At 34.5% G+C, this 13,787-nt stretch overlaps 1 protein-coding gene across 9 annotated transcripts in view; it reads right to left on the bottom strand.

Annotated features, from left to right (window-relative positions):
* Positions 1-13,787, bottom strand: part of ELF2 (E74 like ETS transcription factor 2) — a 93,239-nt gene that overhangs the window by 36,488 nt on the left and 42,964 nt on the right. For 6 of the 9 annotated variants that reach the window (XM_020908537.2, XM_020908543.2, XM_020908542.2 and 3 more), the window contains exon 4: positions 12,156-12,321. In XM_020908537.2, coding sequence (XP_020764196.1) covers positions 12,156-12,321 — 166 coding nt within the window. Of the gene's footprint in view, positions 1-5,082; positions 5,198-12,155; positions 12,322-12,808; positions 12,980-13,787 lie in introns of those variants that run through there. The other 3 variants (XM_070474843.1, XM_020908550.2, XM_070474844.1) reach the window with 3 other exon arrangements.

The raw sequence follows: 13,787 nt of genomic DNA, 5'->3' as shown, positions 1-13,787 counted from the left end.
CTTCCAATTCCCAAATTGTAACTAAGCATCGCAAACACACTGAGTTCTTAGCCCTATTCCCTGGTTTTTTGTGAGTGGGAAGAAGTAGTCACTTATGTTTTTAACGGCAGTATTTCCACACGATTAAAAAAAAAAGAGGTGAGATTTACAAATGCTTAATTCCATTTGACTTGCTTCTCTGACCCTAAACCCTCTGCCTTAATAGTCAACTATGCCCTTATGAAAAAGTTTAAATATGACCCACCACAGTAGAAATAATTCAATCTGGAACTTACAGACTAACTACTAGGTTATTTTTTGTCTTTCCTTACCTTTCCCCAACCTTATCCACTTTATACTATTTTTCCTCAAATCCTTGTTTTTCTCAACTTAGTTGGTAAGCTTCTTTGAGGCCAGCCACGATGTTATAGTCAACTCTGAATCACTTACTCCCTAGGAGCTGTGACAGTACTTTCCATATAATAGGTACTTTGTACATGATAGATATTAGTTCACCAGTATCACAGCTGTGCTTAAAAACTGATGTATGGAGGAGGAAAAGGGAGAATTTACGTGTTGCTTCAATTGCTTGAAAAGAAATGGTTCGTGAATTTATTATTTTATCTTAACTGAAAATACTAACTGTACAGAACAATTTCAGGAGTTGCTAATTTATGTAATCTGCTTTGTGATAAAGAAATTTTACTCTAAGGGGGATTTACATATTTTCTCCACTAGAGCCTAAGTCAGAGAAGGCAACGGCACCCCACTCCAGTACTCTTGCCTGGAAAATCCCATGGATGGAGGAGCCTGGTGGGCTGCAGTCCATGGGGTCGCTAAGAGTCGGAAAAGACTGAGCAACTTCACTTTCACTTTTCACTTTCATGCACTGGAGAAGGAAATGGCAACCCACTCACTCCAGTGTTATTGCCTGGAGAATCCCAGGGATGGGGGAGCCTGGTGGGCTGCCGTCTATGGGGTCACATAGAGTCGGACACGACTAAAACGACTTAGAAGCAGCAGCAAAGCCTAAGTATTTCATGAATGCAGATATTTCCTCTTTTGTCCATCACTCTAACCCCATGCTTTAAATAGTGAAAGTCACTCAGTCGTGTCCAACTCTTTGTGACCCCATGGACTATACAGTCCATGGAATTCTCCAGGCCAGAATACTGGAGTCAGTAGCCTTTCCCTTCTCCAGGAGATCTTCCCAACCCAGGGATCAAACCCAGGTCTCCCACATTGCAGGCGGATTCTTTACCAGCTGAGCCACAAGGGAAGCCCATGCTTTAAATAGTGCCTGATACACAGCAGATGCCCAATGAATGTTTACTGGTGAATTAATTAATAGTAATGTACTACATCATCTCATACAAACCTGAAATAACGTTAGTACCTTTTCACCCTCAACAGCAATCTTTGTGATGAGTAAAATACGACACAGTAAGAAACTACAGTATTAACTGAGTTCTCACAGTGGCAGAAGCTCTTTTAGTGCTATCATTCCCAACAGCCAAGATAATGGTTCTCTTTCAGTGACAATAAAACTGTAGAGATCACCAAAAAAAAAGAGATAATGGTTCTCAAAGTATGATCCCTGGGCCAACAGCATCAACATCAGCCTCATCTGGGGACTTGTTAAAAACACAAATTCTTGAATTCCACCCCACTGAATCACAATCCTGGAGGTGAGGCCTAGCGATCTGCATTTTAATAAGCACTCCAGATGATTATGACGAATGCTCAAGTTTGAGAACCACTAGCCACAGAAATCTTTTTCATGGAAATCGAAGGGATCTCAAACCAACAGAAAAGTAAAGAAAGATCAGATGAAGCTTTTAAGAAATGTACTTGATGTACAAACACTAGAATGTTTTTAGAATAACTTAAGTCAAGCCATTAAGTGACATGAAAAACTACCATTATACAGTTGAGAGGTTTTTTCTTTTCCTTAGCAGAAATCATAAAACTGTATTCAGTAAGAAACATATTTAAAGTGGCTTTCAGGTCCCTACCATGAGCTATTAAGGAAAGAGAATAGAAGCAGAGCAGAATATGGAGAAGAAAAGGAAGATAAGGTAGACAGCTAAAATAAGACATGAATGAGATAGAGGAAAATTGTTTTTTAGATCCACCTGAAATTGAGCACCTTAATCTTAAATAAAGTATAAACCACAGTAGTTTTCACAGTCACATTATCTGTGACCTCATGACCAAGAGAAATCACAAAATGTTTTCATATTGTATTATAATTATTACATATTTCTCAAAATATAATTGATGATCATCACCACTTTGAAATTACAGCAGTAAATTTGATTTACCACTAAATCTCATTATTTAATACATTATTAAGGAAACATGTATTAATATATCACAAAAATAGCCTGAAAGCTATATTTCAATGCATTTGGTTCCTTGGTATTCCTAGGTATTTTATATATTTAAAAACGTTAAATATGACAGAAGGTCCACAGGTTTTACCACATGGCCAAAGAGGCCCACAGTACAAAACCATTAAAAAATCATGCAAAAGCTAATAGTTAACAGTTGTGTTAAAAGTGTTCTTGACCTCTTCTTAAGTTATGCGCCCCTTCACAAATCTGAGAAAATGTATAGACCCTTTTCCAAGTTTACAACGGGGCACAGGGCGTGCAGAAGGGACAATGATTCCTCCTCCTGAGACAGCATTATATCAAAGCACCCACATCTTGATTCCTAAAAGAAACGCTAGTTGTACAACTACTTTAATCTCTATTAACTTTTAGCTTAGTGTGGGCAATGAGCACATTTACAGCCCAAATCTGCAGAGGCAGACAACTCAGCGGAAAGTGAGTAAGAATAGTCAACTAGCTTAAAATCAGGAAACTGAATGAGGAGCTAAGGACTTCAGTCTTTATTTCAGGTAATGCTTTTATTGTCTTACTTTACTTTTCCCTTACAGTACTCAATATTTTGGAAACAAATTTGTATAAAAAACATACTTTGTTTAAAACTCAAAAAAGCTTCCCACCATCTTTTAGATAAGGCCCAAAAAACAGGTATAAAGTTTTCAGAGTCCTCACCAGTTAAGATTTTACCTTTCACTTCATTTTAATCCCCTTTCCTTGTCATAAATCATAATCTAGCCATATTGAATACCTTTCTGCTAATTAAATAGACTATGTTCTCCTTCCTCCAGACTTTCAGACATGCTATTCACTACATGGCTAATTACTTCAAACCTTTCAAATCTGTTTAAATGTCACTTTCTCATGAAGGCTTTCTCTGACCTCCTAGCCATTCCTCTGCTGTATGCTCTCTAAACTTTTCATGAATCCTATCATAACACTAACTCATCACATTTTATTGCAACAATGTGTTTAATTGTTCATCTTTTCCACAAAGCTGAAAGCCTGGTGAGGGCAAAGGCAGGGTCCTGCTTACCACAAGAATTTCAGCTCTGAGCCAGACAGGCTGCAGGTCCGCAGAAAGAGCTGGGAGAGGAATGGATCTGCCTGCAGTTTTAAAGCATTCCTATTTGTATACCTAAAAAGCCTGAGCTATCCCTACTTTGTAACACTTGTATCCTTATGTGCTACTCATTTAAAATTTTATGTAATCTGCATTTAACCCTCTCCACAGTCTGCATTACTTAGACACATTGTTATATATAAAATTGGAAGTTATTAGTGTTTAAAAAAACAAGTCTGAGTGAAAAGGAATGAATGATACTAGTTTCCCAAACTAAACAAATATTCTTTAATGATCTACTGTCTGGATATATTTATCTTTCCTTTTATATAAAACAGATGTTTCTTGAAAAGTATACAAATACCATTTAAAATCATTCCTTTTCACTTGTTTTATTAATTGATGGGGTAGTTCTTTGCTTTTGGCCACTCTCCAGATAATTAATAGTATGTAAAAAATATATTCAAAGTGTACTACAAATCTGTGGCTATTTTAAAAAGCCTTTAAAGGATCCTGTTTTAAAATGATAGTTTAAAAAGCTTTCTAGGTCACAAAATTCAACTAAAAACTGCCAATTATGATAAAACTCGTTTTTTTTTTTTTTTGGCTCTGCGGTGGCTTGAGGAATCATAGTTACCGAACTAGGGCCCTAGCAGTGAAAGCATCAAGTCCTGACCACTGGACCACCAGGGAATTCCCAAACTACCTACTGAGTTAAGTAAAAGCATCATATTAGAATACTTTTTCATTTATCTTATGCTTATTTTGTATACTTTTAAACAATATAGTTAAATGGTGCTTTAAATACCCTCTCTTAAAAGACAGTAAAGAATTTAGAGATCTTAGCATATATAGAGACCTCCACAACTGCAACTCCTCTCTCTCATTTTTCATAAACCTGATATTTTAATATCTAATTCCCAGATAATGGGAATTTCAGGAAGATTCATAATTGCATGATAACATAGTTCATTAATTCTAAGACATGTTTTTTCACATTTGGCATCTCTGAAATCGGTGTATTTCACAATTAATGATAGCCTAAAATTTACAATTGGCAGCATTTTTTTCTTTCAGTAGGCTAAAAATGTTTCTTACAATTGATGGCATCTCAGATGAAATAAAATACTGTCAATAAAATATTGAAAACTTTAATAATGCTTTCTAACTAAATCATAGTATAATTATAACTCAAACAATTCTAGAATCAAAACTAAATAAACTTAAGATTTACATTTTACCTTTTTAGAAGACTAGTGACCAGACTAAACTCAAGAAAATAGATAACTGAAAGAAAACACTTCTTAAAAAGTTATTTTAGGAAAAAGTATAGATTAGTAGCAGAAATAACAGACATGAAAAAAAAAAGAAACAGACTTGAAGATGTTCAGTCAGTAGTAACTTCCAAGGAAGTGGAGGCAGGCAATAGCCCTAGAGTTTTACCCATAAAAAGAAACAAGTATTAGGAACAAAACAGGGGATTTAATTTTAGATAGCAAATTATTTAGGGGGAAGAATACTATTTTAATCTTTCTCCTGTAAGGAGGACTCATTGTCAGCCTTTAAACAAAAATATGGTAGAGGGAGTAGAAATAATTGTAATTAAATGTAAAATTGTAAACATTCTTAATAAATTAAAGACCAACCTACCAGTATTGTCTTCCTTCTGGCTCAATCTGTTTCCCCTTCAGGTAATCCTAGGAAAGGGGCTCCTTTTCAGATCCCCAGTTTTTCATGTCGATCTTCTACCTCCCTGTGGCAACAATATTTTCTAATTAAAAGAGTCCTCTTGTGCCACAGGGAGGATTTCTGACGGTATAACAAATACAAACGTTATTCACAACTCATCATGAAGTCAACCTAGTCTTGAGATTCTTCAAGAAAGAAATTTGGTTCCTTATTTTTCAAGAGAAATCTGGTTTTTATTTTTTAAAACTCCATTTCAAAAAAGCTAATCTTTCATTTATTAAAAAAAAGCACTACTTTCTTGTTGAAGTATATAAAAATTCTTATCATTCATCTATCTTTTCAGCTAATCTCTAAACACAATTTTGTTGATCAAAAAAAAAAGCTTTCTGAGTTCTTTTGACAATTACTTTAACTAGTAAGACCAACCTTTTATATTTTGATACCTGGTTAAAAACCAAAGTCATGTTCCCAATAATCAGAAGAGAGTAGCCGGAAGCTATCAGATCCTTTTCAGCCAATGTTTGTTAGTAAAGATTAATAAAAAAGTCAATGTGCATTATAAAACCTGATGCTAATTATGCTTAAAACATACATTAAAAAAGATCAGCAGGGAATTTAGAAAAGTAGTAGTTATGTCCCCTCACTGGTAAGATTATAGGTGATTTTCTCTGTTTGTTTATTCTTTGCAATACTTTCCAGTTTTTCCAGTGAGCATGTATTGCTTTTAGTATACGAAAATAAAAAGTCAAGTTTAGGTATAAGCAAGAATGAATAAAACTTACTGTGATTTTTAAGATAAAGTTAATCTAAGTATGACAACATTATGGCTTTGATATATTTTGGATGACAATATTTATGTTCTGGATGAGTAGCTTTTAATACTTTAAATAACCCAAGAGTATCCAATAGCTTTTTTTAGCTTATATAAAAAAGAAAACACACTTAAGATTTTACATACATGATTCTTGATTATATTGCAATTCTAAGTCAAAACTCAATTTGCTTCGGTCTATATTTCCTAACAGTTATGTGTTAAACACTATATTATATTCAAATAAAATAAATAGAATAAAAGTATGGGCCCTGTATTCAAGGGGCTTGTATGCTTACTTTGAAAACAAAAGGAGTATATACACAAGAATAGTATAAGAAAGTAAATGATCAAGTGCCTACATTCAGTTGGTCTAACAGAAGATCAGGAGAGGGAGTGTGGGCAGTTTCATGTAGTTGGGCCTGAAAGTATGAATAATACTTGACATTCTTGATAGAAAACTTTATTTGAGCAAAAGCTCAAAAGCATAAATAGCACAGCCACGCAGAGGTCAGAAAGGAAACAGCTAGAGTACAGTGTTTCTGTAGCTAAGAAGGCCAGATTTAAAAGGTTCTACTTCTGCATGATTCCACGGGTCAGTGAATTTGGTAGAGGAGTGGACTTTGAAATCTGATAAACAAAAGAGCTTCAGGAGAATAAATGTAGATACCAGAGCACAGTAAGTTAAGGAAGGAACGAGAAAGAAAAAGTACAGACTTACGGTATAAAATATTTGTCTTTTTAAAATATCAAAGTGAAAGGAAAGAGAAGTACTACAACAGAGAAGTAGAGAAGTATTAAACAAATTTTGTGTTTCAATGTATAAAAGACCTTCTCCATATCTGAAGGCACGAAGAGAGGTGTTAATGAAGTTAAGGAACATTTATGGTGTACTTACATCACAAGCACTGTGTTTTATAGGTTTATTTTATATAATCTTCACAACCTTGAACTCCTATCTTACTAGAGTAAGATAGACTCTGAAAAGGTTAATTATTGTCAAGTAAGTGATAAAGCAGAAACCTGAAACCAAGACTAACTAACCCAATCAATACTCTTCCCTTTCCTATTAAAGAGAGCTACTTAAAAGGCTTAAAAGAAAAAAAATTAAGCTCAGGGTTAGTCACCCAGGATTTTCTATCATATTTGACTACTCTTTGGCTCTTGTTCACATCTTCAAAATGTAAACATTCCTTAAGGTTAATTTCTTAATTCTGTGTCCTTTGTTCTCCAGCACAGAGTGACAAATATAGAATTTAAAATCTTGTCCTGAGGAGATCTTTCAAATTCCTCTCCCCGTGGTGCTTTCATTTATTTCAGTGGTTTCAATGAGGATGATGCTCCAATTAGTCTCCTTGAGCTCGCTGTACTAAGCTTCAGTTGCACTAGGGAAGTCTTCCATGTGCTCTGCGGATCTACTCCCCACCCTCCTCTCTGTTCTGTCCCAGGAGGCTGACTTCCCTGGGCTCCTTCTAGGTGGCACTGCCCTCAAGTCAGCTATGTCCTTTGACCAAAGGTTCCAGATCCTCTCAAGGTAGCCCTCTCTCCAGGGTTCTCTTCTTCTGGGTCCCAGTAACCCTTCCCTCTGGCCCTTGGGCCAAAGGACAGCAATAACTCTATTATTGCTAGCTCATGAGTACCACGCTAATACTTATGGTCACCCTATACTCGCTGACATATTTGTAACTATTTGTAACTATCCATTCTTTAAATTATCCCAATTTGAATATGCCCTCTCTTTTGTGACTGGGATACTGACCATACATTTACATGTCTTTTTAAATACCTAAATATATCCCCTCAGATGCCCTGCTTCAAATCAAAATCAACATGCTTATTGTCAAACTTATGTGCTTTCCCCAAACTCCTTTATGATACTTTCATCATTATTAAGGTAAAAAAACTGAGTAATATCTTAACTAATTCTGTTTCTTCTCATAATCTATCATGCCAAGCCTTATTAGATCTTACATGGTAGTACTGCTCATATAAGCCCCTTCTGCTCCTACTGCTTCTGTGCACGGGCTTGGACGCTCAGTCGTGTCCAACTCTCTGCAGTCCACGGGATTCTCTCGGCAAGAATACTGGAGTGGAGTGCCCTTTCTCCTCAAGGGGATCTCCTGAACCAGGAGCTGAACCCAGGTCTCTCAGTCCCCACACTGGGCTGTGGGCTCTTCACCGTCAGCACCCCCGAGGAGGCCCCTGTTGCTCCCACCTCGTCTCAGCGCTTCCCAAGCCGTCCCTGCCTCATACCACAACAGCTGGTCTTTCTGCTTCACCGTTACAGTTCATCCTCTATGTACCGAGATACTAATTATCTATGAGCATCTACTCAAAACCCTCCAGATCTTGCCGTTTCTTATATGCTTAATTACCAACTCTTAAGTTCAAATCACACACTAGTCACAATTCCTAATGGAACCTATTAATATCTCATTTACTCAGTATCTCCTAAACGTATCTTGAATTTCTACATTCCACCCATTTGTTAACTATATTTCCCTCATTCTACATGCCATTCGCCTACCTGCTACCTCATCCAAATCCTATCATTTGTCTTCCTCCTTTAGTTTCTCTAAAACATTCCCTAATCCTGTAATTGAACTTTCCTCTTCTGAACATTTCTTTGAATTTATAAATAGTGCTCAATTGATTTTATGTTGGTTTATATTTTTTTATAATATATGTATCTTATCTCCACAAAATATAAATTACTACCTCCTTGTGGGAAACAAACATGTTGAACACAGTGCCCTGGCACATAGCAAACACAAAATATGTACTAATATGTTTTCACAAATTGGAGGGTTATGAGTATAAATATAGTTTAAGTTAAGGTACAAAATGAAGAAGCAGGTGCTAAAGAGCTCCATCTTTACAGGCAAGTCTTAAAAGTTTTCTAAGAAAACTTACTATTGATTGTATTGGTATGAACTTATTACTTTTTACATGGTAATCTGTAACAACCTTTTAAAATTTATATTATTTATATATGTATTTTTTTAAAGAGTGAACATAAAAACTGATTTCCACATCTTAGTAGGGAATCCAAGAGATGCCTCTCCACCCGCAACTCAACACATCAGTCTCCCCAGCAGCCTCCTGGAACTGCTGGAGTCTGCAGCCTCTGGCAAAGGTATTTCAGTCTGCCACAGTCAAGACCACCCTTCATCCATACTTTGTCACTATTTCACAAAAGTTCCTTATGATTACTAAACTTTAGCTATCATCAAAAAGCAACTTATAGGTTTAGCTGAATATGTCTGCTTTTTTAAAGTTTCAAATATATTTAGGTTTTCCTATATAACTTAAGAGAAGATTACTATTACACACAAGCTCTGTGAGGGAAATGAAGATGTTCAGTCTATAAAAAAAGTGAAGCAAGACAGCGTATAATTATCACTAACAAATCATTTTATACACAAAATAATGAAGACAGCTAAATGTACATCATTATATGATTTTAGTACTCCTGCCTGGATGACACTATGAATACTGCTTCTCATACAGACATGTATGTATGGGTATAAAGGAATAAAAGAAGAAAAACTTCAATGAAAACATACAGAGAACTGATATAACAGATCAATAAACACAATTATGAACATTTGTGGACTAATGTAATCTAAATGATAATGTAGGATCATTCCAAGAAGTGTTTCCCAGATGGGCAAAAGGCACTCTTTTCTATACAGATCTCATTTCTACCAATTCACCAAACAGAAACTGCCATAGCCATCTTATAAATATTCCTTTCCTTTCCTTCCCAATTATTTTCTTCTCCAAAACCTACATATGAGATTTAAATGAAATATTTATTATCACCACAAGAAATGAACCTGATCCAAATCCACTAAAAGGAAACATGTATTACAATAAGTCATAACAACCTTTATTCATCTGTGTAGGTTCTAGATATCAGGAGAATTAAAATTTACTTAGATTTTAACTCATGTAAAAATGCATTTTAGTCTTCAAGAAAAAATCAGCTCAGATTAACTGATTTTAAACTAATCTATGTATATTAACAATCTTACTAAGTTACCATGAGCCAGGGCATTTTTAAATAAATTAGTATATTGTAGTCTCCAAGTTCTGCATGCCTTATGATGAATAAATGTGAGTGTTCTGATTACAGATGTATGAGCCAGTAGTTTTCATTCTGAATTTGGCATTGTTTTTAAAAATGTTATATCTGAACGTTATATCTTACAGTGTTGTTCTGTAAAGAAAGCCAAGAATAGCTACACTATCCTATTCTATATTTTTAGAAGTAATATGGATTTCAGAAGTAAAACGAGTTTTAAAATCCATGAGCCAGAATGGAATTAAAAACAAAATGTAAGATGAACTTCTCAGTACTTTTAGGCTGTTTCAGAATAATGTAAGCTATTTATTAAAATTTCCTTTTAGTGTTGAAGAAAAATAAATCTAAAAAATATTATCAAGTATTCAAAAACTTCTTTCATAATGCCATTAAAGTAATAGTTCTTTTATCCAGACTTGGTATATGCTCTTTTTCGCACTTGATCTTAGCCAAAAGGCCAAGAAGCAATATATATCCTCTTTTTCGAAATTATAAATAATCACTTTTATCTCTGTAATGCAAACTATATCATCACCCCTCAGTGAGTTCAAGAAAAAAATAAAATCCCTTAAATGGATTATATCCACTTCCTATTTGGAATTCTTTTTGCCATATTAATTAATTAATTAATATTAAATTAATGAACTGTTGACCATTAACTGTATAACCAGTAAGATCTGGTGAACATGCTCTGGTATTTTAATGTGAATTTAAATTTCTACTGATACAAATTTAGCACTATAATTTTCATTTTTCCAAGCTTCCAATTTACTACCAAAATCATGGCTTTTCTTATTTTTTTTTGATCAAAACATTTCCCAGAAATTTCAATCAGTTCTATTTTTTTTATTCAACTTAAGCTATCACACTTTCCTTGTTTCATTAGTTCTATTTAGCTATGCTCCTATAATAAAATCAGTTACAATATCTACTTCAAAATATCATCCTGCATAATACTTTTATAAGTGCTCTTCTTTTCCTCAAGAGGAAAATTCATCTCCACCACTAAACTTGTAGCTTTAGACTGGAAAACTCTCCAAACTCTCAAAAAAAAAAAAAAAAAAGTATCTTCCTGCCACTTGCACTGTAAATCAAGTACTACTCCAGACTATAGCCACAAAGTCTTTATGAAGTGTTTAGCTATCTGTTTTAATAAAATGACTTGATTACCACTGCACACGGGGTTTGCCAGCACAGCTGTCATCACTGTACCTCCAAAGAGTAAGGTAAGTTTCAATCCCTCAGCTCAACAAAAAATAAAACTGTGGAGGAAGAACAGGTTTAAGCTGAAGGAAGCTAATAGTCCCAGGGGGTACAACTGGGCCTCAACAAGCCGAAAGACATCAGATAAAAAATTTTTAATCATGAGATTCTGCTACATTTAAAGAAATTTATCTGAAGTACTAGAAATTTTTATTAGGATTGCAAACCAAATATAAGGATTTCTTTTCCTATTAACTAATAAAGAAAAATTTTAATGTTTATTTTATAAAATTGTCACTACAATCTTTCTGGTAAAAAAACCCTTTTTTCTTTATGGTCAATGGCAAAAATGAAAAGGTTTCTCCAAGAATTATACATACTAATGCCCAACTAAACATACAGTTATCTCACCACCGACTTACTGAAATACCAAAAAAAAATTTTTTTTTTTCCAAAATTTCTAAGAAGACAAAAAAGCAAAGAGGAATTTGATACACTACCACAAAGATGCTTTTGAGCTAGAGAAAAAGAAATGATACTGCTCTAATGCTACTGGTTAAAATAAACTCTAATCTGCTATGAAATGAGGACACTTTATTTTTTTAATTAAGAAAAATAATATACTGGTCTACTGACTTCTACAAATAACAACTAGTCAATATTGCCACTCCCAGGGAAAAATGACAAAAATAGTTTTATTATTATCGGTCTGTAATTTAGAGTCAATGATATGAGATTGTTATACCTCAAAGAATTATTATGTAGAACTTCCTATATATATAAACTCTCTTAAGAAATGTTTCACTCATTTCCAAGCTATGTTAAATAGCATTAAAGAGAGATTTTTCGGTATATTATTCAATTGGCAGTAGTTATGTTGACACTTACAAAATGAGAAAGTTAAAAATAATGAACATTTTATGAGATGTCTACCTGTTTCCACATTCTCGGTCTCAACTTCTTGTTCTTCTGCCACATCTTGCATCATATAAGTCTCATCATCATAAACCAGAACCTGGGCTGCATAGCCCTGCTCTAATCTGGCACTTGGAACTGGCTCCACAATCACTGCTGGATATTCAGAAACCTTTCCACTTTCCTACAAGAGCAAATTTAAAAAAATAATCAACTTCTTTATTCACAAACTCTGAATTCATTTATAAATCCTTGAGTTCATATAGTCTCAAGGAGTTCAAATGAGTTTCATGTATTATAAATATGAATGTAAAAACCAAAGCAAGAGATGAAAAGGGTTCATTTTAATAATCTTTTCAAGTCTCAAAAGGTGAGACATATGTTAAACATTATTTTAAATAGTCAGGGCTTTAGGATTAAGATGGCAAATTAAAAACATGCATATAATTTCACTCTCTCATGAAAACCCACTAAAATGCAATAAAAGACTTTTAGACATAAACTCATAAGAAGAGATAAGAGCAACAAAATCTTGAAAGACTGATAGTGAATGGATGAATAATAAGTGGTTTAGCAGACCGAGGAAAGCCAAATCATAGCCTGGCAGCAAAAAATAAATGAGACACAACACACTTTACACTGGAGAATCCACAGAAGGCAATACCAATTACTTCTGGAAATAGAGGAGCAGCAGGTGGTGGAGAAAGAAGAGGGGGGTTAAAACAAGGAAGATTCCATTAAAGTTGTTTGAAAAGCACTTTTATTCCTAGACCTGCTCCCTTCTCCATGATGCTAGGCAACCGGCCCTTCCCCACCTCAGCAGAAGATTCGAGAGTTACTTTCTGGAGAGAGAAAAACAAGAGCATCTTTGAGGTACATAGGCACATTTACTAGTATCAATTCTGTACCCAAAGTAGAGTTCCCAATCAGCTTCTTAGTCCTCCACTTTTAACCATGAGCAGACAGCCAAGTATTACTAGTCATCCAACCAAAAACCTCTAACACAAAGCATACCATTTACTTACATATACATTTATAAATTTACATTCTTCACAGAAATAAGAGAAGATATATCCAAAAAGCAGGAACAAAATACAATTTAATAAAGAACATTAAAAAACAAAGAGTTCTGAGAAATTAAAAACACAATAGCTAAAATGAGGCACGGAGGATAAAACTGAGGCAGTCTTCCAGGAACCAGAGAAAAAAGAGGAGAGAAACGGGAACACTACTAGAGGATCAGTCCAAGATGACCAATGATAAATACCAAGCTCCTGAATAACAGGAGTTTCAGAAAAAGAAAACAGGGAAGAAAAAAGTTGGAAAGAAATAAAAGAATTTCAGAAATTTTCCTAGTATGGAAGGATATGAGGTGACCATTTAAAAACATCTACCAAGTGTTAAGTATAAACAAAGAATGAGACCGACACTGAGGCATACCACTGTGAATATCACAATTAAGGAACAAAAAGAGGATTCTATAAGATTCTTGAAAGAAAATACAGGTCATATACAAAGAATCAAGACTCAGACTTCAGTCTTCTCCACAGTCATACTGGAAGGAAGATGGATGACAATGGAACCATTTCTTCAAAATTATAAAGGAAAATTATTTCCAATCTAGAATTCTGCACCCAAACCATCTTATGA

This window comes from Odocoileus virginianus, chromosome 12 (genome assembly GCF_023699985.2).
Source record: "Odocoileus virginianus isolate 20LAN1187 ecotype Illinois chromosome 12, Ovbor_1.2, whole genome shotgun sequence".
NCBI classification, from domain to species: domain Eukaryota; kingdom Metazoa; phylum Chordata; class Mammalia; order Artiodactyla; family Cervidae; genus Odocoileus; species Odocoileus virginianus.
This window is presented reverse-complemented; position numbering and strand designations above follow the sequence as displayed.